At 39.0% G+C, this 27,575-nt stretch overlaps 1 protein-coding gene across 2 annotated transcripts in view; it reads left to right on the top strand.

Moving 5' to 3' along the window:
• The window catches only part of ARHGAP24 (Rho GTPase activating protein 24), a 94,791-nt gene that overhangs the window by 29,418 nt on the left and 37,798 nt on the right, over nt 1–27,575 (top strand). Inside the window, exon 2 of one of the 2 annotated variants that reach the window (XM_027853446.1) lies at nt 25,668–25,789. The exons of the other annotated variant lie outside the window; for it this stretch is intronic. Coding sequence (XP_027709247.1) covers nt 25,726–25,789 — 64 coding nt within the window. The 5' untranslated portion in view covers nt 25,668–25,725. The remainder of the gene's footprint in view (nt 1–25,667; nt 25,790–27,575) is intronic. 2 annotated transcript variants of the gene reach the window in all.

The following is a 27,575-nucleotide window of genomic DNA, read 5'->3' as shown; positions in this document are numbered from 1 at the left end:
TGTGTGTGTGTGTGTGTGTGTGTGTGTGTGTGTGTGTGTGTGTGTGTTCCCCTCATCAGTTGGCATGACCCATTCTTGAGAGGCATGCTGGTTCTTGGGTAAATTCTTCACTTCCTTGTCTTTAATTATCTATTCTAGAATTTTCCCACAAATCAAAGTCAGGCTCACTGACTTATACTTTGTTTTTTGTTTCTGTTTTTTGAGAGAAAAAGGAGTGTGGAATCATATAAAAAAAACTTCCTTTTTAGTTCCAATAGAAATGTTAAGTAATAACTATATCTCTAGTTTTAAATACTCTTTCCAGACTTGTCCCCTTGGGAAAGTGGATAAGGTTGGAGAACAAAGACCTTTCTTAGGGAAATGGATTAAGAGTAAAAAACCAAATTTTAAAAAGCTCTCTTTTCTTCTTACGAAACTTCTTAACCTTTCCTATCCTCTGAAGTGATTGGGCTATATATATATATTATCTTTAATATTAAGGTCATCCAATTAGGATGTTGTGTGGAATATGGTGTAAGGTGTTGACCTAAGCCAAATTTCTGCAAGACTACTTTCCAGTTTTCCCAGTAGCTTTTTTTTAAAAATTAGATAGGGAGTTCTTTCCTAACCTGTTAATTTTCAACCTGTTTTTTCAATTATAAAGATGGTTATTGAGGTTCACTGTTTTTGGTTCTACTTTGTTCCATTGCTCTGCCTTTTGCTCTTTTTCTCCTTCCATTTCTCTAATTTTTTTTTTTTTGACCAGCACTAAATGGTTTTGATGACTGTTGTTTGAAGTCTGGAAATGCTATTTCCCCTTCATTCTTACTTTCTTCCACTAGCTCTTTTGTTTCTCCAAAGGAATTTTGTTATTTTATCAATTTCTATAAAGTACCCTTTTGATAGTTTAATTGTTATTGCATTAAAACTGTTAATTAAATTTGGTACTATTGTGGTTTTTATTATATGGCATGGCATAGCCAATGAGCGCTGAATATTATTTCTGTAAGCATTACTTTGTAATAGAATGTAAACAAATGTTTTTATGCATTTCAGTTATCATTAATGGGATTTTCCTTTCTATTATTGCCTCTAGGATTTTGTTATTATTATGTAGACATACTATTGATTTTTGTTCATTTATTTTGTAGCCTGCACTTTGTTGAAGCTATTGTCTTGGTTAGTGTCTTTGTGGATTCCTTAGGATTTTCCAAGAATACCATCTTGTCATTGGCAAAATGAGATGATTCCATCTTCTCTTTGCCTTTTTATATAGGAATTAAAGGATCATTTGTCTTGGGACTGCTATTGCCAACATTTCTAGGGCTTTATCAAATAGTAATGGGAAGAGCGGGTATTCTTATTTTACTCTTCTATTTATTTGTAAAGTTTCCAGTGTATCTTCATTATTTATGATGTCTCCTTTAGATTTTAGATGGCTACTTTTATGACATTAAAAAGGTCTCTTTTTTAAGCATACATGAGGGTTGTACTTTGTTAAAAGCTTTTTCTGCATCTATTGAGATAATGCTTTGGTTTTGAAATTTTTTTTATGCAATTGTTGTTCAGTTGTTTTCAGTCATGTTGGACTTTTCATGACCCCATTTGGGGTTTTCTTGGCAAAAATGCTAGAGTAGTTTGCCGTTTCCTTCTCCAGCTCATTTTACAGATGAGAAAACTGAGGCAGACAGGGTCAAGTGACTTGCCCAGCTGTTAAGTGTATGAGGCCAGATTTGAATTCAGGAAGATGAGTCTTCCCGACTCCATACCTGATACTCTATCAGCTATTATCACCTAGCTGTCATGTGAATAATTATATTGATTGTTTTTACCATTGCTGAATCCCTGGTATAAATACAGCTTGGTTAGAATGAATGATTTCTTAGATGAAATGCTGTAGTCTGTTTGACAGGATTGTTGGAAATTTTTGAATCAATATTAATCAATGATATTGGTCTATATATTAAACTATGATCAATGCAATGACCATCCATAATTCCAGTGGATCTACAATGAAGCATCTTATCCACCTCCTGATAGAAAGGTAATATATTTGAAGGTGCAGAATGAGACATATTTTTTGAACATAGCCAATGAGAGAATTTGTTTTGCTTAGCTTTGCATATTTCTTACATGGAATTTTTCTTTTTTTCTTTTTTCCAATTAGGGTAGAAGGTAGGAGGGAGAAAAAATAGATTTCTATTAATTATAGAATAAAACACTTAAAAGATTTAATAGTTTCATAGAAACTTGGAAAGATTTGTATGACCAGATGTAAAGTGACCAAAACCAGAACAATTTATATAATAATAAGAACATAACACAAACAATTGTGAAAGACTTAACTCTGAACAATGAAGTGGCCAACTCTGACATGATCTCCACGCATGCTACCTCCTGACAGCGAATAATAGATTTAGCATGCAAAATGAGACTGAGATATATGTATATATAATATTTACACATGTAGTATAATTTGTATATAGTGATTACTATTATATATGTGTGGATAGGTGTGTATGTGTATGTATGTGTGTATCTATACACACACATACACGTAATATTGCCAATGTGGTTGTTTTGTTTGACTATGGACATTTGTTAGCGATTTTGCTCTTTGTTTTTGTTTGTTTGTTTGTTTGTTTTGGAGGGGGTGGGGTGAGAATGAGATGGAAAAAATGTGTCCAAAATTTTTTTTAGCTTAAAAAATGAAAGGAGGGTCAGTGATCTCGATCGTGAATTGAGATATTATTTGGAAGAGCAGCAATTATCTGTGGTTTAGGAGGGAGAGTAGAGACTTATAAGTCTGTGCTCGATTAAGGATCATGGGACAGAGCATTTCCTTCTTTCTTTCTTTTGTTCTTTCTTTTTCTTTTTTTCTTTCTTTTTTTGCTTGTTGGTGAGGCAGTCAGGGTTAAGTGACTTGCTCAGTGTCACACAGCTAGTAAGTGTCAAGTGTCTAAGGTCAAATTTGAACTCAGGTCCTCTTGACTCCAAGACTGCAAGCTGCGTCACCTAGCTGCCCCCGACAGAACATTTCAATGCTTTCTCTGCAAGCTGGATCTGCAAAAGAACTGAGAGAAGAATTAAAAAATAAGAGAGAAGATGATCCTGTTTATTTGTGCTAAAATGGAGACTAGTTTAAAGATAGGGCTACTCAAGTCAAGTGGAAAAATGCAGGACTTCTCTCTCTCTGCCTCCAAATGCCCTTGAAGCTCTTGAACATCTCTCAGTAGTTTTTATCTTCATTAGTTACGGAGTCAAACACTTGAAGTCCTAGAGCAGAAATTAATAGAAGCAGCTGCATAGCATTAACAGCCTTTGACTGGCTGAGAATGCTGATGGCCCAGTTGGTCATTTATGGGACAAAGGGAAAAAGCAAAAGCACAAAAGATAAAGGAATTGGAGGGGGCTGGCAAAACGTTGGCCTTCCTTCGCGTTTCCAGCTTTTTTAGTTTAGTTCTACGTGTGCTAGCTCAGATCTTGGGCACTTTGGTATAATATGGTCATGTGTGACTCAGCACTGAAGGACTCTTGTGCTTGAGATGACAAGGCTATTTCCTGACTGACCACTGAGCAGGAAGACCTTTAAAAAGAGAGTGACTGCCCCTGTCTCAGGGCTTCTTGAAGATGTGATTGGGGAAATAGGGACCACCTTGTGTCTTTGGTGGCCATGGATATAGGTAGTAGAAGATCCTGCAGTGGGTCAATAGTGCAGGACAGGAAGTGGCAGTGATTTGTTCAAAAAGAAGGTATGTTCTTTTTTTTAAGGATAGGCAGAGGGGTTAAGTGATTTGCCCAGGGTCACACAGCTAGTAAGTGTTATGTGTCTGAGGCCGTATTTGAACTCGGGTCCTCCTGAATCCAGGGCCGGTGCTCTCTCCGCTGCACCACCTAGCTGCCCAAGGTATATTCTTTTGGAGCATGATTTGTGGCTAGCATTAATTGGCCCTGATGATAGTCAGAAATGCTTTCTGGACCTAGGATGGGTTGACTCTTCCACTAGGGATGAGGGTGTTTTGACTTGATCAGCTTCTCTGTAAAACCAGTTTCCCTGCTGAAGGTTGTAAAAAGGAGTGTAAAGCACTCAGGCAGAACTTCTGCTACCTTCCTCAAGGGGCTCATCTTCAGTATTTCCAGGGGATTTTGATTCCCTTTAAGCTAATAATCTCTGTTTACCGTCTGTCCTGTTAAACAATTTAGCTGGCTTGGAGGGTAATCACAAAGTACCTCCAAAGGGATCACAATCTCCTGGGGGAAATCACCCCCTCTGTCACCTCCACAAGCCTCCCACTGATGCCTCCTCTCTCACTTTCCCGCCAGACTCACTCGTCTCCCCAGGCCTCTGTCCTCACTGCCAATATTACTATGAGGGCCGTGACTGCTGCTACTCTTTTCCTTCTATAGAGACTCCTCCTGACCCCATTTGGGGCTTCCTTGGCAAAGTTACTGGAGTGGTTTTCCATTTCCTTCTCTAGCTCATTTTTACAGATGAGGAACTGAGACAAACAGGGTTAAGTGACTCTCTCAGGGTCACACAGCTAATAAGTGTCTTCAGCCAGATTTGAACTCTGGAAGACGAATCTTCCTGGCTCCCAGCCAGGCGCTCTATCCACTGTGCCACCAAGCTACAACAACAACCGCCACCACCACCACCCACTTGGCCAGATGCTACAAGAAGTGAATTTCTTGCTTTAGACTGCCTTCCCTTATGGGGAGCAGGTCGAGGCAAGGAAGCTCCAGAGAGTGTGTGTACATGGGGTGGGGGGGAATGGGCGGGCCATGCAGTTACGGGAGTTGTCAGGGAAGCGGGGTGAGGAGAGAGTGGTTTCACCAATCCACATTCTCAGTCTGTGGCTGTGTATCAGTGTAGCAACATCTGCAACCTGTCAGAGTCTTTGTCAAGAAGCCCAAACCCGTAGCCCCGGCTCAGTGCCGGACCCTGGAACATACACATGGCTCCTAGGAATGAGGGCAGACTCTGGCTTGATTCAAATCCTTCTGGTTGTCTTTCTTCCAGAAATCTCCACCAAACAGTCCCAGAAGTCCCAGCTATAAAATGATACTAGTTAATGGATTCTGAAATTGTGTTTCTTATCTTTATGATAATGAAAGATTGCAAGCAATATAGCTCAGTTAAAAAATTCAAATTCTAAATGAAGACAATAAATAAAATCTAGTCACTTAACCCTGTTTGCCTCAGTTTCCTCATCTGTAAAATGAGCTGGAGAAGGAAATGGCAAACTACTGCAGTGTCTCTGCCAAGAATACCCCACATAGGGTCACAAAGAGTTGGACACAACTAAATCAACACAACAGTAGTCATGTAACTGAGCTTTTCTCAAGTATCTGTGAACTATTTCTGTTATTGCTTAATAATGCTCCCGGCAGAACAGATTAGCTAGAAGACTCTAGTGGTCACATTTACTTGATTCCATTTCGTTTGCTTGGCCATAGAAGGCAAGGTAGCTTTTCACGATTGTCCAAAAGTATGATAAGAAATAGGAAAAAGCTGAACTGCTCCCCTTATAGATGGATGGAGAGCACAGCAGGACTATTTAGGGCTCCTCAGGCTTGCGGCCACATTAATTACTTTTAAGAAGGTTCTGCTGGGCCTAGAGTCAGAATGCTGATCTAGGGTCAGAAGACAGAGGCATGCTCAGGTCCTTGGGAAACATTCATTATGAACTTGTAGTGACTCTCCAAGGCTTAAAGAAACATAGACTTTCTTTTGGGGACAGAAAACAGAGATCATTCAGACCAATTCTCCCTCGTCAGTTCACTGGAGGTAAGTAACCATCCTGACAGATCCTTGCATAATAATTTAGTGGAGACGATTCAAAAGATTCTGTCTTACAGGATCATACTTCAAAAATCTTGCCGACAAAGAATAATACGACAAACAAATAAACAGCATTCTCATAAAGGAGTCATCCAGACTCAAAACAACATTCCCACCTTGTTCAGCCAGAAACAGAATAAACAAGACATCAATCCAAGTTCTTTAATGAGTTCTTAGATCCTCTAGAGCTGGAGGTGCTTCAGAAACCATCTAATCCAGTCCTGGTTTTGTAGATCAGGAGACTGAAGCTAAGACATGTTAAGCCACTTGCACAATGTCACATAGCTAGCAAATATCAGAGGTAAGATTTGAACCTAGGGTTTTTCTTATTCCAGTTCCAGCACTCTCCTCTCCAAAAGGAAGAAAGAAAAATCCATATGCCTCACAAATGCATGTTGGAACCCATAGTCAACTCTCCTTCGAATCCCCCAGTGAAGATTTTATAAGGCTCTCATTACCTTTGGTAGAGCCCGCAGATCTCAAAGGGAAGTGGTCTCTGGTTCTTCCCCACTAATTCCATGTTTTGGATGCCTGATTCAATGCACCATATAACTGTCGGAGTAGAAAGACTCAATCTTACTTCTTTCTTGCCTCTTTATACCACCTATTTATAAACTTGCTGTATTGACTAGTAGTGGGGAGGGGAGATGGTGGTCAGGAGGACCAGAACAAAATACAATTTTAACATAACTGTATAGAAGGACACAGGACACACGTAGAAGACAAACTTCCTCTTCTGCAAATTTTTTTTTTTAAACAGCAGTCTTTATGGCCTGGCTGAATTTGCCCTCCAGAATTTCTCCAAAATAAATATACCCTTGGTACACACCAGAGAACTTTTGAAGTGGAAACTCAAGTGTGTCCAACCTCACTTCCTGTCCCTTCATGGCCACTGCCAAATTTATTATGGGAAAATACCTCCTCTCTGAGCTCACATGGTGGGTAACTGCTGCCAAATATATATTTACCACAATGCAGAAATTGAGGCAAAAACCTAGATTTTATTGTTATGCTCACACATAGGTTTAGGGCTCCAGAGAAAACCTGTACTCTGATTTGGATTCTTAAGAAGTCCTATTATGGGCAAAAATACATTAGAGGGACAGAGAAATAATTGATTTACATATCGCAATCTTGTACACGATCCCAGAATGCTATACTTCCTTCAGTGTCATAAAAGTTGAAGAGTAGTCATGTAACTGATGAGGTCTAGAGGTTAGGGTTGCTAGAACCCCAAGATCATGACAAGCGGGTCCTGCCCAAAAGAATTGGACCCAAGACTTCTTTCAGCCAAAGACAAGGTTTATTAAAGATCGGCCATACTGGCCAGACTCTTAAGGAATCTGAGCACCTGTGAGCTAGTGGCCAGATTGTAAAAATCTCAGCAGTAGCTAGATTATAAGAATCTCAGCATCTTAATGAAGACAAAATGGACCTTACATACAGAAAGACTGGGGGGGGGGGGATCTAGGAGTGGCCAAGTAGTCTATGAGGTAATAGAACTCCAGGGGTGGCCAAGGGAGAAAGGAGCCTAGATAGCATTAAGGATGGGAAGTGGCCTGGGGGGGAGAGACATGAGGACATAGGGAGGGATAAACTAGGTTAAGGGTAACAGAATTGGGAGATTTGGGAGATTGGGTATAGCCACAAAGAAAGGCCAGTTGATGGGATTATAGCCTCAGGCAAAGCCAGAGATTTGGCCATGTGGGAAAGTCCAGGGTTTTTCCTTTTTGAGATTTAGCTCCCATCCTCATTATAACTGAGCTTTTCTCAAATATCTATGAACTATTATCTGTTCTTGTTTAATAATAGTTAAATAGAGTCATAATCTCACCCATCCCCTAAGGAAACATTCTATAGGTAAACTAAGTCAGATTGTAGATTAAACTACATTTAGAGGATTCTCAAATAGGCTGATTGAGGAAGAAGGTTTACATGTTGCCAAGGAGTCATGTACAGCTGAGATCCTTCCTCTGGCCATTACGCTAAAGAAAGCTTAAGGCCTTAAGAAAATTTTTACATCCCATGGGATAGGGTTAAATTTATATTAAAACAGCCTTTTAGTTAACCAAAAATTGCAGGAGGAATGGCCCTGACTCCCAAATAATAAAAAGAAATAAAAAATTCCCATTCAACCCCCCTAGCTGAAGTACCTTTAAGAGCTTGCGCTTTCATTTTTTTGTTTGCCTGCCTGTTCCCCCAACCCCAGGGTTTAGGAGTAAGGCAGGCCCGCAGCTGCAGTTGCTCATTGTTTGATGACCTTAATGCTTTGGAAAGATAAAGGGCGAATTAGTGATCACGTTACAGCTGGCGCACTCTGCCGGCTGCTTGATTTTCCTGGTAAGGCAGGGCTGCTCAGCTTCAAGCGAGAAGAAAGGCTCCAGACTGGCTTCCCATTGGCCAGCCTTTGCTCTTTGTGGCTGGCCTTTCCTCCCTGGTGCTCTGAGGCACGGGCCCCCAAATGACGGTGCTGTGTGCTTGCCCACGATGCCCGCTTCCATCCACGTGGTAATCTCTCCTAGCTCTTCTTTGTGTTTCTTTTCTATCAATAGAGATGGAAGGGATCAGGTCAGAGGCATGAATTCAGCCATCCCATCAGTAGCTGCAACGTGCGGTGTTCTGCAACCCACTAATAAGTACATGGCAGCTGCTACACGTGGTAGGTGTGTACTTGCATGTGCATAATTCTACCCTGCACTCTATCCCATGCAAAACATTGGGTGGAGAGAGGCACTACCTCCAACCTTCCATTTGCGGGGTCAGAGACATGTTTTAGGGCCGTCTTGTTGGAGAGTTTTCTGGATCGTAGGATCCACATTCACATACACAAGTCCCATATGTGCAGAGGAGTTTATCCAGAAGCTAAAGTGTCTATAGCAGCTGGACTGGTTCCCAGAAACTTGACAAGAGGAGAAAGAAGTTCTTCCTTCCGAACCTTTCAGGTAGGTGGTAGCCTGGCCAAACACCACGGGCATAAGAGAGATAAAATAAGGGATATTTTAAATGCCAAAAAGAAGCCAGAAATATTACTTCAGTAATGCTTAGGAACTAGCTACATGGTAATTTCCCATGAAACGACTTAGACAAAATGAAAAAGAGGACTTGTCTTTTATCAGCTTAAAATTTTTTAACTTTTCCGAATGCAAGTAGTTTGACAAAGGTATCATCAGGATTCTAAGAGGAGCTAATTTCCCTCCTTCTGTGACTTCTTGAGGCACCTTCTAGCCCTCTGAGGGAGGATTTTTTGTTTTAACTTAGTTGGATTTGTCATCTACATAGTATGGGGGAAAAAAAGCATGCCAAACGCTAGGTGAGCTATGACTGCTTAGCAAGAGAAGCTGAAGAACTGGCTGACCGAAGAAGTTCAAAGCCATTTGCTCTTTTCCTCTCGAATAGAAAGAAAAACTGTATTATGTGATGTGTATGAAACTCACCCCCCAATTTCACTTTTTCATATAATGATGTATAATTATAGGCAGCTACGTGGCATTTTACCTTGAAAAAAAGACCTGAATTTTGTTTGTTGAAGTGAGTGACAGACAGGTTGTAGCTTGTGAGTTATTATGAAGTAGTATAGTTTTCTTCCTTCTAGCTGTTTCTAGAAGATGAAATTGAGAATTTCCAAGCCCGGAATTCAAGTTTTGCTCTAATTGTTCCCGAATACATCAATAGCGTTGGAACATATTCATGTTTTCAAAACAAGCATTATAGCAGAACTGACTGTATCAGAAGACCAGAAAGGTAAGAAGGGAGTAGTTTATAAAAGGCTTTGAATGCCAAATAGAGGATTTTATATTTTATCCTGGAGGTGAGAGGAGCCATTGGAGTTTGTTTTTGTTTTGTTTGTTTGTTTTTTTTGCTTTTATGGTGAAGCAATCGGGGTTAAGTAACTTGCCCAGGGTCACACAGCTAGTCAGTGTTGAGTGTCTGAGGCTGGATTTGAACTCAGGTCCTTCTGACTCCAAGGCCGGATCTTTATTCACTGCACCTTCTAGCTGTCCCACTGCAGTTTTTTTGAAGAAGGAGGTGACATGTTCAAACCTGAATTTTAGGAAAATCACTTTAGTAGCTGATTGGAGGATGGACTGGTGTGGGGAGAGACTTGAGGCAGAGAGGCCAACCAGTAGGATATTGCAGTCGAGTCGTCCAGGGGGCAGGTGATGAACGATTGGACCAGGGTGATGTCTGTGTCAGAGGAGAGCAGGATGTTGTGAAGGCAGAATCAGCAGGATTTAGCAACAGACTAGATATGGAGGGAGAGGGGAGAAAGAATGGGGACTCAGTGTTTCTTGGGTTGTGAAGTTGGGGAACTGGTAAAATGGTGGTGTCCTTACTAGAAACAGGAGAGTTAGGAAGAAAGATGACAAGTTCTCTTGATACAGATACGCTTTTGTTCAGGAGATCCCAAACATCAATACAAGGAAACACAGCACTCTCCTTCATTTGATATTTATGTTTCCAGGGATAACATAGGGTTCAGGTGTTAGGTTGAAATGAGCTTATCTAGAAACAAGCCTTGAAATAATAGTTTATCAAAAAGAGGAAAATAGGAACCAGTCAGAATATATGCGTGCATGTAGGTAGCCTGCCAGAGACTAAAGGAGAAATTTACAATGGCACTCTTTTTTAATATAGATAACAGAGCAGTAGCTTCTATAGGTATAAACAACATCTTATACATGATATTTCTCAGAACTTATTTCAATGCAACTATTTTTCAGAACTGTCACCTCATTATTTCTTTGTTGGCAAGTTTATCATGATCTAGATGCATTGATAATATTGGCATAAGAATGACAGAACAATCTATTTAGGCCTGGTGTCCATAAGTGTACTGTTCTTGGTAGGAGCTAAGGAATTATGGAAGACTACTCCCTAAAACCATGCTATGTTAACACTTTAATCTCCCTAAAACTGTGATGTGTTACAATTTAACCCTCACTTATCCTTACAATCCCCCTTTTGATACTGTTTTATATTATAATATACTCAGAGAATTTGAATCTTTTCAAGAACCATGTTGACTTGTACAGTTCCTAGCCATTTGTATAACATGTACAGAGCATCACTTTAAATAACAAAACTAATAATATTACGGTAGGGTGAATCGAAATACTTAGAACAATATTCACCTTGGGGGAATATCCCTTCAAAATACACCTCTCCTAAGTTCCCAGTGCAGTTCAGATGTTGGATAATATTAAAGGTTTGGATAAATACATGTTCAACATTCAGTTAATGTTTATTTAAACAATGGGTTTCTTAACTGTGTTGTTTTGTGTTTAGTTGTATATGTCATGATGTTGTCTGCTTCTTGGAAATATTTTCCCCTGGAAATTTTATGTCAGAAGGGTCTTTGACCACTGTCAACAAATTTCGTCCATGTATCCGAATTAGCATGTTGGTGTCTTTAACTGCAGGGTCAACTGTTAACAGTAGTTAGAATGGACTTTATTTCTTTTTTTTTGGTGAGGCGATTGGGGTTAAATGACTTGCCCAGGGTCACACAGCTAGTAAGTGTCAAGTGTTTGGTCTGAGGCTGGATTTGAACTCAGGTACTCCTGACTTCAGGGCCGGTGCTCTATCCACTGTGCCACCTAGCTGCCCCAGAATGGACTTTATTTCTAGGGCAGATTTGCAGAGGTACTTGTAAAAAATCTGCTCTCCAGGTTACAAACCACTTTAAACCTGCTAGTAATAAGACTTAGTGTAGTTTAGTAGGGACTTACAAAACCTAATCACATTAGTTTTCCAGAAGTAGTTCATGTGGTGAAAGTCAGTTCAAATTTTATAGAATTAACTCTGTAAACATCAGAGCTATAGGAAGAATGTCAAATTAAGCTCCCAGTAACTTAAAGTTTTGAGAATTTTGGTTTTCATATACCATTTGTTGTTTCTGTCTTTAACTGAATACTATATGTGATATTGATAATCCTATCTATAAGGTAGAGGAAGAATCTTTGAAAGTATCCTTGAGGACCCGACTTAGCAAAATATGTCCTGAGAGAGACAGAGAGCTAAAACAGAAAGGGCAAAAATCAACGTCGTTTAAGAAAAACTAGCAAAATAAGATTCAGTTTTATGATTTGAAGTTTTAGTAAACATTTAGATACAATATTAAAACCCATTTTATTATGAGTAACTCTCAAAAGTTGTCCTGATTTGAAAACTGGCTTTTTAACCAAGCAATTAGACCATACTTTAGACTTCTTTTTACATCATTTTAAGTGTTTTTTCACATACTGAAATGCTTTGAACAAGCAGTCCATCTAATGTATAAGCTTCAACAAATTGAGACAAACTTTTTCTTAAAGCTAAATGCTTCTGGATTGTGTGATTGTAAAGACCTATTGTGTCTAAAGAGCTTATTTCCAACTAAGGGAAGGAGGGGAAGTGATCTTTGGTCATTTGCTTAGGGCAAGCAGCAATTTCTACTGAGTGAATAATAGAGAATACTAAATTTTTTGTTTTTCTTTGTAAAATTATTTTTAAAATATTGCTCATGGAGAATCAGAGCATTTTATTGAGTCATTCTTTGTTTTCCAGAGTGTCAAGTTAATGTTTTTAAAGATCTCTTCCTGACTTATTATGTGGTTTGACAGGGAGCTTTATTTCTGGTCATTCTGAGGACCGCAAATATTCCCCTTCTCCTTTCTCAAGGCATGTACATATAATGTATGTACCTGCAGGTGCAATAGTTTAAGTTGTTTTGTGAAGGAGATGGGTAGCATTTATTTCCTCTTTATACTTTCATTTTAAAAAATCATGATTTAAATGTTTCTTGATAACTAATTAAAACAATTCTGTATGTACAATCCTCAATCCAGTTTGAGCCTAAAGACAATTACTAAAACATATCCAAGCCTGTGTATTTAGGCATTTGTATGGATAGACATCTATGAATATTCAAATGGACCTGAGAGAAATTCAGTAGTTTCCTGTTACCTTTGTGAGAGATGATCTCTGAGAATCTCTCAGGAATGAAGGCTCCTCAGGGAGTTAATCGTTTCTTGTTCTGTTGAAACACTTGCAGCGGGTTGACCTTGTAAAGAAACACGCTTTTCAACACATCTTGTACTTTATCAGACCTCCTCCTCCCTTTCTAAAACTATTCACCCTAAAGAGAAAAAAAAGAAAACCTCCCACCTTTCCTTGTCTTCAGGCAGGTTGTGAAAGTGTCTTTGTTCTTTGTTGCTGGAGTAGATTGCCGGGAACAGTTTGTACCCTCAGAGCTTGCATTAATGAGCCCTGAGGAGGGGGCTGAGGAGGGGATTGCGGCTAGGACCTATATAAGCTGTTGATCTGAACACACCTGCGCTGTCTTCCGTCAGTGCCATTTTTTTGGTGCTCTGAGGGAGCCCTTTCTCGAGAAAGTCAATAAAAGAAATTTTCTTTTTGCTAATATCTCTGAGTCTTTGATTCATTGATAAGGGTTTCTGTACCCCACACACCTTCAGGATAAAAATTTAAATACATCTGTTAGGAAAATGATGTTGAAGTGGGCTTTTTTGTTGGTATTCACTAGCTTAATTACAGAAGTTCTAAGGCTACTAAAACAATTGCAGTTATCATGAGTCCTTTATTTTCTCAATGGAATACATTTGAAAGCCAATAACGTGTCTCAGTTTTCAAGTGGAAAGTCTAATCTTGTTGCTTTTCCACAAAATAAAGTTTACTAAAACATCAAAAATTAAAACTCTTATATCTACATCACATCTTCATCTTATCCCACATTTGAGGATATATGGTATCCTGATCTCATTCAGTTAAGATGAAATACAATACAAATATAATCTTATACATGAATGTATTATTAGTATTATTATTATTTTCTTTGTGAGGCAATTGGGGTTAAGTGACTTGCCCAGGGTCACACAGCTTAAGTGTCAAGTGTCTGGTGTGAGACCGGATTTGAACTCGGGTCCTCCTGACTCCAGGGCCGGTGCTCTGTCCACTGTGCCACCTAGCTGCCCGTGAATATATTATTATTAAATCAGTAAACAAGAAGATAAGTGTAAAAACTTATTTGTCTTACTTGCCTCTGCTAGGAATTGACAATTACTGGTAAAATTCAGAACAGTAAAATCAAAGCAATAGTGCCCTTTCTGTTTGGATCCCATTATAGTAGTTCAGAGATGCTTGATGATTATAAAACATTTGCAGTTTTCCTGCCCTGATGCTGTGAGACACTAAATATCTACTGTCTTTGAAAGATCACTACTCTTATTTATCTTTGTATCTTCCTAAGTACTTTGACCATACTTGGTATTTAATAAATATTTGTTGAATTTATTCAATAAGTCTGAAAATGTGGTACAAATGGAGTTAACATTTTGTAGAAAACTAATTGGAAATTTTAGAAAACATTCATGTTTTAAAATGTTTAAAAATTTTGTAGGTGATATAAAAAAAAACCTGAAAAATGGCACCTCTCCTCCAACATATACATTAATTTGGCAAGCCAGCCCGAAGAAAAGTAAACCTGTCAAAACAGATTCCATTTAGACTGACTAGGGAGATGGTTGGACAACATAAACAAATTACATAGCAATGCTGCCCTCTAGAGCTTCTCTAAAGGATAGGATCCTTCTTCCTAGGGCTGAAACTCAATGTTGCCTCTCGCATCAATCAAATCAATCAGCTCCTCAGGTTGTCCAAATAACAGTCATTAGACTGTCCAAGATAGATGTATTGCTTCATTCACTTTGAATGGCCTGTTTTTCTCCTACTAACAAATTATATTAACAATATATGAATAAATATTTATTAAATGCCTACCACAGACTGGGCACAGTGCTGAGCACTAGGGATACAAAAAGAGGCAAGAGACAGTCAGTCCCATTCTTTAAGAAGTTCACAATCCAATGGACTGGGGGACAACAAACCAGTAAATACAGACAAGCTGTATGCAGCATAAATAGGAAATAATTAACAGAGGGAAGACACTAGAATTAAGGCTTTTTAGAATTAGAAATTCTAAAATTGTGGTTCTAGATGTTCAAATCAGAATTATTGACTACTGGCACTTTTCCATTTATGTACAGGCCAGACTGGAGCCAATTTTAAAATAAGCTCCTGTTTGGCATTTAAAGACCTTCATAATCTGGCTTCAGCTATCCTTCCATACTTTCAACGTTACTGCCTTCCTCATACTCTTTGTTCAAGCCCAATTAGCTTTTCCTTGTATACAACATTCCCTTTGCACAGGCTGTCCCTCTTTCCTAGCATGTTCATCCTCCTTGTCTCTGGTTCTTAGAAGCTCTAGCCTTCTTCAAGGCTCTCAAGTGCTACTTATTTCAAGAGGGCTTTCTGATCACCCTAGTTTTTAGTGTCATCCACTGTGTTTTTATATATATATATATATATACACATATACATATATATACATACACACATATGCACATATATAATTTTTCTGTGAACGTGTATCCTTCGATAGGCTGAAGTATCTTGGCGCCACCTTTGTCTTAAAAGGAAACAAATTTTGTGTGTGAAGTCCATAGAACTTTTTAATCATCTTCTTCTCCAAATAGTTTTACAATTTCCTATTCTTTTGTTTTGTTTTTTATTTTACTCTCTTGTCCTAAAATAGCTGTATGCAAAAAAGGTGAGGGGCCATAATATCCTATAGCTCTAAGTTCTCAACACCTTCACCATCTCATGTTATGTCTTTGAAAATATGTTTCTTAAAATCTGATATTTTCTCCAGGTTTTAATAAAAAATATATATATAATATTTAAACAATATATAAAACAAACATCAATACATTAAAGAAATATTATTTAATACCAACAAATAAATTATTAATTAATATTAATATATTAAATATTAATTAATAAGTATAAACAATAATAAAATAAAATATATTCCTGCTCCTTTCAGGCATAAAAATGTTCATCTAAGACAGAGTCAGTACCTTACATACTTTATCAGTTGATTCAATTCTTTTTCTTTATCCAGAAATACTTTTTCTTCTCCTTTCTACCCTAAATACTAAATATGAAAAGGGCAGTACTTCTGAGGGACAATACCTTACACTAAGATGGTATGACAAGAAAGATAGCAAAAATATCCCCCCCCCAAAAAAATAAGCCCTAGGGCACACTGTCACAAATATATATATATATATGACCCCATGGGAAGAGTGAACACAAATTTAAAGTACAAAGGTAGTGAGGCACGTGTGTAGAGAACCTATGTGGCAGCCCACAACACCTGTTTACTAGAAATCCATTTCTCCCTTCATAGAGTTCTCCAGAATTTCCTCTGACGTGTATCTTGCTGCTAGAGTCCAGACCTCTCCCTGCCATAGGGGATCATGTTCTCTGAAGATGTCTTTCATTAGTTCGCCATTGCTCCCAGGTGGATGTGTTATCTCCTGCTGGACCAGTTTCTCTCATCTCTTCTAGATACACCATCTGCTACTAATCTAGTCTGTCTGATGATGTGGTCAGTGGAGGGTTGGGGAGTGCAGTGGGAGAGAAAGAGAGGAATGAGGAACCATTGCTTCTCAGGGTTTTCCAGCTGTAAAACACAAGTCCACCGGAATGGAGTTCCACCAACACTAGACTGACCATTGATCCACTGCTTAGCTGACAATTATTTTTACACATGAGCTCAGAGAGTTTCTTGTGTGTCATCATCTGTGGTTATCTGATGGTCAAAGTTATAAATGTATATTTTACATATAACTGAATCAGCAGTCCATCACAATTAGTCTTCTAGATAGATAAATAGACAGATATAGAGATATATATTTAGAGAATAGCCACAGGTGCTTAATGAGCTAGGACTATAATTCTGCCAAAGGATACTAGAGGACTGGAGGGAATTATTTTGGAAAATTGCACAGTGCTTTAGGAGATCCCAAGATAGTTGCTGATATAAAAGCCACCTTTAAAAAAACAATGTGATGCTATATAGTTGCCACTCATAGAACACCACAATCTCAAAAGAATCTCAATTGTAGCAGAACTTAATGGCATCGGGAAGATGTGTGATAAGAGACAAGAAGCTGCCAAAAAACTTCATCTGTACTTTGATTCCTGTCATGTTGAGCTCAAGGCTCAAAAAGAAAGAGGAAGGCAAGAATGAGAAAGCTTAGAAAATTTCAATACCAGCCCATTATTGATTTCAATAAGCTGAAATTCAGCAGAAATCTCAACTTCTGAGAATAGGTTACTGTTTCATGGTCAACACACATGATTATTTCCCAGTTAATGACTGAAGAAAATAAACATTTGTGAACTACATTGCAGTTTCTTACAATGCAGTTCATTCATACTCTAGATTTAATTTTTAAAGATTAAAAATTTATCTTTACATCTTATCAGGGAAGTTGTGCTGTTGCCTAGAACAAATATTTTCTAAGCTTCTGATTGATTTTGGGGACATGATGCAGTGGAAACAGCTCTGGCTGCAGAGTAAGAGTACCCATGTCTCAATCCCACTTAAAACCTCTGTGACCTTTGTGACCAGTAAAACATGTTTTCAGTGTTTTTACCTTTCTCCATTTCTTTTTGCAGTTTTTTTGTTATGATATATAGCCAATTTTGGTTAAGGTTCTATACACAGATGAGAAATGTGTGTTTTCTTTATTTTTACATTCAATAATCTCCAGTTTTACCCCATCAAATTTTTTTTTTATGTTCTAGTCCTTAATTTGTTTTGTTTGTGTTAGACAAATAGTCTAGGTCTGAAAGTGCTACACTGAGGTCCTCTGTTATTATAGTTTTACTGTCTATTACTCCTTGCAACTCATTTAACTTTTTCATTAAGTGTTTAGATGTCATGCCATTTGGTACATACATGTTCAGTATTGATATGAGTTAATTGTCTGTGGTACCTTTCAGTTTCCCTGTTTATCTCTTCCAATTAAGTCTGTTTTTGCTTTGACTGAGATCATGATAATATTGGGTTTTTTTTTCTTAGTCCAGTCAAAGCATAATAGATTTTGCTCTAATCCCTTATTTTGATTCTGGGAATCTCGATGTCTTAAGTGCATTTCTTGTAAACAACATGTCGTTGGATTCTGCTTTCTAATCTATTCTGCTATCCTTTTCAATTTTATTGATGAATTCAGTCCTATTCCCATTCATTCCCACTCATAGTTAGGATCATTGTGTATTTCCCTCCATCCTATTCTCTTATATTTTTCTTCCTCTGTTTCATGCTTAGTCTTTATAAAGAGGGATGATTGAGGAATGTGTTCACGTGAAGTGTATGTCTGCACCCAAATATTTGTGTATGTTCTTCGCTCCTTTGACCAGTTTAGATGAAAGTGAAGTTCATGTTAGCAAGATCAAGATTATGACCATTTCTGTGTGTAACTGTTGTGGGGTAGAGGAATAGGTCACGTGAAATAAATAAATTGAAGAAGGGTTTGATCCAAGGGTGTTTGATGGTGTATCAGTATGTATGTTGAAGTCCTGTAGTATGGAGCTAGGAGTTGAGGAGGGAAGAGGGACTTTGAGCTAGACAGTAAACTCATTAAGGAGAGAAAGGCAGTGCCCTCCAGGTTGGGAGACAACGTTATTGAGATTCTGACTGGCTGGAAAATACAGATTATGTAACCCTCAACAGAGGAGAAGTTACTGAGTGGTGACAGTACAGGGTGAACTTGGCCGTGGCAATGGGGAGCCAGGAAGTATCCCAACTCCCCCACCTCAACCAGTGAGTCAGGAAAAATGAGTGAGTGCAACCATTTCTGGAAAGTGTGGCTAGGAGGCTGTGTCATCAGGAGAAAGACAGGTCTCCAGGAGAGCCAGGAGATGAAAAGGGCAGGAAAGGCAACTATTTAAGATGAAGGAGAGTTTGTTAATCTAATGAGCAAGCATTTTAGAGATCACAATGGAAAGGATGGGTAGCTTTTAGTGGGAGATTGCAGGCTTTGGGGTGGGGGATGGCTGTAAGGGAACAGGGAGCGGGGGATGAAGATTGGAGTTTGAATAAAGACAGCTAAGGCTTGAAAAATCACTGGGACGGGGAGGGTATGGCATGGCAGAAGTGTTAATCATTGAGGAGTGAGTTCAGGTAGATGATTAACATCACTAAGAGGTGAGCTTCAGGGTGGGGTCCTCGCAGGGCCTTAGGTCAGTTCTGCGTAAGTTCTGTGGTTATGTAAATAATGAGGTTAAAGAAGCCACTTGCTTTCCTTGTCTTTTTTCTATTTGAATTTATTTCTGCTAGGAAATTACTGGTCCCATGGAGATGGATTGTATTGTGCTTAGAAATTCCGATTCATCAAGTTGATTTGTCACAGCAGAATGTGAAGCTGTCAGACATCATTGTTGTGCCCTGCTAAAGAAGAGAACAAGCTCATTCCTTTCACTCAGCTCCCAGCAGCTGAAGAGCCAATATTTGGACTTGTGAATGTCCCACCGTTTTACAATTAGATTCTAAAATGTCAGTGTGAACCAGAAACTTGTTTCTCAGTATCCAGGGAAACCTTACGTTCACTGAAATAGGAGTTCGAGACCTGATTGGCGTTCTGGGATTTGTAGTTCAGAGGGACGAGCATTCCCCCTTGGCTCTGAGTGCTATAGACTATCTTGAAATTTGAACCAAAAGGTGTCCTTGAGCCATCCCTGAGAACTTTATAGGGGGTAGAGTCTGTAAGAGAAAAGATTTGGGACGGCATGAGGTAAGTAGCCATATCAGGAAAGGAGAATTATCCTCAGTTCTATACAAGACTTGATAGAGAAAGAGGGAGGGATGGAAGAAGAGAGAGAGAGAGACAGCGAGAGAAAGAGAGAGAGACAGAGACAGAGAGAGAGAATGAACTGAGCTGGGTCAGAGAAGGGATAAATCAAGTGGAGATGTCCTTTACTTGCAGACATCTTTAAACAATGACTTCAAACTGAAACTACCAGTTATATTACCTCTTCAATGACTGAGGGAGGCCCAAAAGATCTTCTCTTTCCCCAGCTTCCCGCCTCTGCCTATTCAGCGAGACCTACAGCACTGAAATCAGCAGCAGCTAGGGAGCACCATGATGACTTTGTTCCTCTCCTTGTCGTCCACTCTAAGTTCCCAGGTTCCGTCTGCCTTCCTTACAGTTAGCACAGGGCTTTTGCCAGGGAGTCTGGTATAACAAAGTGTTCCAACTTCTTTCATCTCTATTACTAGAGGAGAAATCGCTTTCATCTCCCACCCACCCCACTCCCAGGTACCTGATATCATGTGATGTTAACTGCATGGATAACTTGAGCAGCTCTAAGAGTCCGTAGCACTCCTCCCCACCACGGACTGCCTTCTGTATCTTCCCCTGAATGATCCAGGTGTTTTGGAGGATGCCTCAGGCTTGCGTGGGGCCCCCTAGTACCCTGGTGCTTAATTTCCTGGTACAGTTTCACTGTCATCCCCATGGTCTGACCATCAATTGCTTTCTTATCAATCCCATGTTTCAGGAGCCACACTCAAAGTTCCTTCCTGGGCATGGATGGCATCGTGCCCCTGTGCATCCCCTGGCAGGACTGTGGTGGGCTCTGTGACTCTTCCCTTCATTTCCTAAGTGCCTGGTGATATGTCAGCGCACTCTGGGCATGAACACTTGGGCAGCGTTTGCCCAAGTCACAACTATCCCAACTTCAAATTTCACCAGTTGATCAGCCCACAGCCTGTATTATTGTGTAGTGAGGGAGACCCATGCCTGAAGTCAGTGTACTAAGCAGAATATTCCTTCCCTGAGAGAAGCTGGGCGCCAGGATAAGGAGAGGCCTACAAACCAGCATCAAGGGACCTAGCCTTGTGCAGCATGGAGGAGCAGGTACCAGCTGGCACCTATTGCTCATTACCCTGCTCTGGGTCATAGATTGAGGGCGCACGGAGGAGGAGACGGGTGCATACGGGTGCATCCAGGATGAGGGGAAGTTGTGGGCCAGTCATTTGCACTTGGACAAATTCCGCTTGCAGCCAGCATGAAGATGGGGATCTATCTGCCAGGGAGGGAGTGAAGTTCCTAAAAGAAATGGGTTTGATAAATTGGATTTATGCTGCTCCACCAAGGCCTGCCATATCCTACGCCCAGTCAGTCTCTGGAGCAATTAGATCCTGCTGGTTTGTAGGCCTCTCCTTGCCCTGGCACCCAGCTTCTGTTAGGGCAGGAATATTCTGCTTAGTATACTCCTGACCAGATTCCATCTGCAGGGTCTGCAAGACCTTCGTTTCCTTACATGACCTAGGCTAGAAAAATGACTCACTGTGATTTTTTTTCTTGGATTTCCTGATCAGGATTAGGGGTAGATCTATTTGGAAGAGTCATGGCCTAGGAGGTGGGGAGCTTGCTGTATTCCTTTTGCTACTGCATCATATTGGCTCTACCCTCCTTTGGACTCTTGATTCAAAAAACATCTTAAAACCAGATCACTTAGCATCCTTGGTATCCGAGAGACCCAGAAAATAAAAAATCTATAAGTAGGGGGGTGGACTAGATTGACTGGAAAGTTTCTTCCAGCTCTAAATCTATGTTCCTATGATATACCACCCTCTAGTTTAGCTTCGTTAAGAAAGAAATGATAGTTATTTAGTCTGGCTGAGCAAATGAGTAAATTTCTTCTGGAAAACTTTGAAGCCTCTAACGTCATTTTCAGCTTTAAAATTATGATCTATGATCATATGAAAAATATAAATGTGTCATTGGCATATTGATAAAAATCAGACTAAATGATAAAGAAAAAAATCAACACAACAGTATCAGTTTTGGAGTTGAGAAGCTAAATACTATACTGTAAAATAATAATGCATATCCCACAGTGTTAAAGAAAGAGAAAGGTTAGAAAGAATTTTCTGATATTAGGACTCATTCTATTCTCTTTGATCTCTGCAAAAGTCAGTTCTGAAGCGACTTCCTTTTCTGGAGTAAGATTTAACCAAGGGCCTAAAATAGCTAACCTGTATTTAACAGTAAAGCGCATAACATACAGCTAAGTGCTGTTTTGTCCTTAGTTCTTGAAGAGGACCATGACATCAGGAAGGTGATGCCATGACTTGCAAGCGAATCGGATATAAGTGAGGCAGGGCTGTGCAAAGTCACCAGCCTCACTTTGTCCTCCAGAGTCATCTGGGTCCAATGGCTCGATATAGATCAGGACGACTAGAAATGCGCCAGGACGCAGCCAAATGAAATAGCTACAGAAACACAAGCTCCAGTGGCATCTTACCTAGAAGATAAACCCCAGATTCCTTGGTCATTTAAAGCCCTTCACAGTCTTGTTCCAACCTACACGCCCACCCACGTCCTCTGCATTCCAGTCAAACTGGCCGACTTGCTATTGCCCACACGTGGCACCCCATCCCCACAGGTTGCCCCCTTCCCTGGGGTCTCCTCCCTGCTCCCTGCTATAGCTTCCTTCAGAACATTGTTCTGGAACCTCTTCTTGTAGGAGGACCTTCCTAATCTCCCCAGCTGGACCTCAAGTCAGGTCTTCTTGACTTCAAATTTGGCCTCAGACTTGGCCTCAGACACTTGGTAGCTGTGTGACCCTGGGCAAGCCTGCCTCAATTTCCTCATTTATAAAATGAAGATAATAACACTCACTTCCTAGGGTGGTTGGAAGGATAAAATGGGATAATGTCTACAAAGTGATTTCCAAACCTTTACCTGCTATTTAAGAAGTTAACGTCTTTTCCTTTTTTCTAAAATTTATTTAATTATTTACAAAGTTGGGGTTTGTAGAAATAGTATCTGGCAAAACTGTCACAGGTCTGTGAACTCTGCTTCCTTGTTCACCCTCATGCAACGTAAAAACACAGCTCATTCACTTGATCTTTATCTGTATCCCATTTTATCCTTTGCATCTACTTTGCCTGTATATACTTGTGTGTGTTTTATTTTAAATATATTTTTCTTTTAGGAAGCTTCTAGGTGGCATGGCAGATAGACTGCTGGACCTCAAATCAGGAAAACCAGAGTTCAAATTTGACCTCAAACACTAGTTTTGTTACCTGCTAAGGGCTCTTAAGGGGTCCCCTGAACTTGTCTTTTTGAGTTGCCATATTTTCCAGAGACACTAGACCCACACCACGCTGGAGGCCCTGAATGTGTTAAAGGTGAAACTCCCCATGAGCTGATATAAGTGTTGTTTGCACTCCAAGCTGGATTCCCTCTGTGTCCTTGGGAGGCAAGATGGGTACCAGCCAGTCTGTGCCGGGCTGTGGTCCTTTGCTCATAAGCAGACCCTCCTATCTTCATTCTTAGGTTCCCAAAGTGGGCAATGCCTCCCCTTGGGGGCGCTAGAACAATCCAGGGGGGGCAGTAGTAGCCTCAGGTGCAATTAGGAGGGGTATTGAATAAAAATAAGGGGGTGGTGGAAGCAAAGGAAAGAAGAGAAGAAAATTTTGAAAAACTGTTCGTACGTGTTTCATCTGTTGTATAACAGAGTTAAAGTCGATAGTGATTACATTATTTTCCAAATAAACACACAAAATGCCAGTTATAACCAATCAGTGGTCAAGTCTGCCAATAGGCCTTAACAAGCAAGTGTTGGTGGGTGAGTGTGTCATGTATTGTTGGGAAGTCTGGCATGCAATCAGCAGGAATATGTGCGTGTAATGACTTGTTTATAATACAATACTATATGGTTACATGACGCAATATTGCATCATCAAAATTTCAATGCAGGAAAAAACCCACAAATTTACAATAAATAATTACATTTAAGATGCATCATTTTTTTAAAAAAATATTTTATTTTTTTTTGAAGTGATGCAAATTTAAAAAAAATAATTAAAGGGTTAAAGAAAGTAGGTTTCCAGAGGGGTGCTGAGTAATTTTTTTTTAAAGGGGGTGGTAGGCCAGATAAGTTTGAGAACCTCTGGTCTAGCAATTCCCAAGGGAAAAGAAGGCGGCTTTTGCCATTGCCCTGTTCCTCTCCTTTGGGAGGGGTTACTGCACCTTTCCCCTCCCATGCCATACCCCTTCCCGTTTTCTCCTTCTTTTGTTGTACTGTCATAAATATACAAACTTCTGTAAAGACTGGGAACCTTTTGGGTTCTACATACATGTTCATTTCTCTTGTAATAAACCTAGTTTTCACGTAAGTCTCCTGATGTGATTGCCTGCTGACAGATCCTGGGCAAGTCTGTTTCAGTCTCCTCGTTTGTAAAATGAAGATAATAATAACACTTTCCTCCCAGGGTGGTTGTGAGGATAAAATGAGATAATATCTATAAAGTGCTTTCCAAACCTTAATTTTCTATATCAATGCTAACTGTCATTATTTGTTATTCTGTACTTGGTAAACACGAACATGAACATTTTTGTACTAAAAAAAAAAAAGAATATGAAATTGCCTATCTCTGTTGCCAACAACTCACCTTTTAAAAAAAGGCCATGTTTTCAAATCCTACCCCTGAAGCAGACTATGTGAACTTAGGCAGCGTAACTTAGGTTATTATAACATGAATGGCTCCTAATCACAATGAAGTTTCAGTATCGCATTCATTATAAAGAAGAACTGACAAGTAGGATCAATCACACAGAAGCCAGTAAAACTTGGCTGTATTTAGAATTCCTTTGCAACCAAGCATTTTTCCAACAAGCCTGGAGAGCAGAAGTAGTCAGGTGAAGGTGAAAGTCCTTTTGGAGAAAACAAGGGAAAAGTCACTACCCTCCAGTATTAAACAGGAGAAGATGGGAGTGAGTTGGAGAGTTGGCAGTGTCTTTGATCGGAAAACCTTCCAGTTAAATAAATAAAGAAATCTCCTTTAATTTGGAAGAAAAGAGAAATACTTTACCAAGAGGCAGCAACTTCCAGAATGTTAATAATATATGGAATTTATTTTAGGAAATGCACTAGGCCTTAATCAGCAAGGGTCTCATTGTTCAATAATCCTCATTTATGTGACTTTTGAAGGAAGAAACAAAATCTGTAGTTGTGATTCAAAACTGGGGAGCATCAATTAGGGATATAATATGGTACAGTGGACAGAACCCAGCCTGGTGTCAAAGGACCTGGCTTATGTGACACTGGTAAATCATTTAACCTCATTGAGACTCACCTTTCCTCATCTGTAAAAAGAGAGTCAGGGACTGTTTTTGTCTTCTTTGTATCTCTAAAGCTCAGCACAGCCAGTACACAGTAAGTGCTTAATAAATGCCTCTTCACTAACTGACTGGAAATTCTCTGAAGTTCCTTCTAGCTCTGGAATCTATGATCCCTGAAGGAAAAATACATAAATGTGTATACCATACACACATACACATATACATATATATATATATATGCACACACATACATATATAATATTATTATTATATAAATGTTTATGATATGTGTGTATATTTTGATAAACAACTTAGTTTGGAAGGAACCAGATTTTTTGTTTTTCTTTAACATAGATTATATTGATTTGGATAAATACTATAATTCTATAAGACTTTTCTTTATATTAGCCATATAATCTGAGGAAGATTATTAAAAAAAGTTTCTTGACTTCTATTCCAAATGAGAAAGATGCAGTTGTAAACACTTGGGCCATTAGTGCAGAGTTAGCACAGGCAGGATTTGGTGAGCGCACATCACTCTCTTTTGGATTTTCAGATTCGCTGCCCTTCTGACCTGATCTTGCCTTAGCCTCCATTTATAGAACTTAGTCCAACTTGAGAAGCCTTAGTCCCTGGAGGTTAGTGTTTCTCCTTGGCTGCCCCTGTGCTTCTCTGTCACTGATCTGCCCGAATCCAAATCACAGTTTGGGTGTTACAGTACTTTTTGCCTAAGGTTAATAGTGTTGAGACCCCATTGATACTAAGAAGAGAGGTTATAGTTTCCATTTCTGGGTGATGGGGTCACGGGAGGAATAACAGTGAGCCAAGAGATAATAAAAGAGGCTGTCTCAAATGTGCAGGCACGGAGAAGCTTCCACCAGCAGCACCTGCTCGGTCTACCAGGCTCAAAGGGCCTCCATGTGGAGCTGGCATCGGAGAGTAGAGGAAAAGCCCTTTCGTTTACTTAGAAGCACCCGGCCAGGTATTGACGCCATTTGTCTTTAGTATTTTTGAGGGATTTTGTCACCTTTTATTTAGGAACTGACTCGATTTATTTATAGCCCTTCTTTGTGGTCAGATTCTCTCTGCCATTCTAGACTCTGTCACATTTGGTCTTCCAAGCTGGCCTGAGCGTTATAATTAACTGCTGCTGTGAAATGACATATCTGTTCTATATTCAGAATGGCCAGGCTAACTCAAAAGTGTCTTCAGACTTCTTTAGATACAAGTTGTGATTCTTTTCCAGAATAGGGATCCTGTATGTTCTTGGCTTCATCTACACATGAAATGAATTGACCTTTGGGAAGGGTTTTGTGGAGTCTTAACTTGCTCATGATATAAGAGGATTTCTGTATTCGAGTTTGCAAACATTAAAAAATTTATTTTCTTTACTTCTCATAAAATTGCTTAAGAACAAAGTATATCCTGTTCCAGTAGACTTATAAATGTCACTAGAAACATAGAGAAGCTGTTTTGCAAGTATGGCTGCATTGATTATTTAGCCATGGTACATGCAATCCTAGTACAAATGGTGAATATGTTTGTGTAAAATAGCGTTTTCTCAGTACCAGAACAAAATGGGTTAAGAAGTGTATCAGAGGCAACCCACCAGGTTGGTATAATATCTAGTTATGTATACCAAAAAAAAAAAAAAACCTCTTAGTACTATAAAGTATGAAACATATACATCTTTTGGCTGTGTTTTTGTAAACAAATAAGACATTTATAGTATACAGACAAAAGAACAAAATAATATTATTACTATGGAAGAATATATGTATGTACATACGTATGTGTATATATGCATTTGTATGTGCATACATAAATATTTCTATATACACGTGTATATATGCATTTATATATACATATACAGATATTTCTATAGATACACATATACACAGAAACATAAAGAGAAGGAGGGGGAAATCTAAATATAAAAAAGCCGCAAAGTGCGATAAAGGGACAAATTATACTAAATTGAAATTAGGGGAAAATGATTATATCTTAAAATTACTTCAGTTCCTCCAGGCTTATGTGTGTGATCCCAAAAGCATATACTGACTTAAATAAAATATAAACAAACTTGAAGCCAAATGCAGAAATCATTCTTAAATCATCTAACTACGTGCAATTCAACTGAACTGAGTCATGTTATTAATAAACATAATGAAATTGTTCCTTGCTTGTTTGTTTAGGTCTTTAAAATTACATCTTTCATTTGAATGGGCATCAGAAGTTAGCAGAACTCTCTCCTCTTACTCTCCCTCTCTCTGTATAAAAAAATATGCACATATGTACATATATACACATCCATACATATATATATATGATTTAAAATTATTTTAAAATGAAAATTTTGAAAATGAGCAGTGATTTTAATCAAAATGTAGTTAATTATTAATTAATTATTTACTATTGATCGCTAATTATTAATTAATCATAATATAATATAAAATATTAAGCTAGCATCAAAACCTTTATAAATTTTCCTTGGAGCAGTGAAATAAAGAAGCCTGGATTACAATAATTACTCAAATGATCACTAAATGGTTAACAGGTTCACACACACACACACACACACACACACACATATACACACGTATATATATACATATACATATATACATATATATATATACACACACACATACATGCATGCATGCATGTCTGGAATTTTATGAAATCATCTCCTTTTTCTCTTTGTCCCAGGAAAGTTTGTCTCGGGATGTCCAATTGTCCTATATTTTCAAGTTGTGCATTTAATATAC

The sequence above is a fragment of the Vombatus ursinus genome, unplaced genomic scaffold (genome assembly GCF_900497805.2).
Source record: "Vombatus ursinus unplaced genomic scaffold, bare-nosed wombat genome assembly UNPS02009975.1, whole genome shotgun sequence".
Lineage (NCBI taxonomy): Eukaryota > Metazoa > Chordata > Mammalia > Diprotodontia > Vombatidae > Vombatus > Vombatus ursinus.
This window is presented reverse-complemented; position numbering and strand designations above follow the sequence as displayed.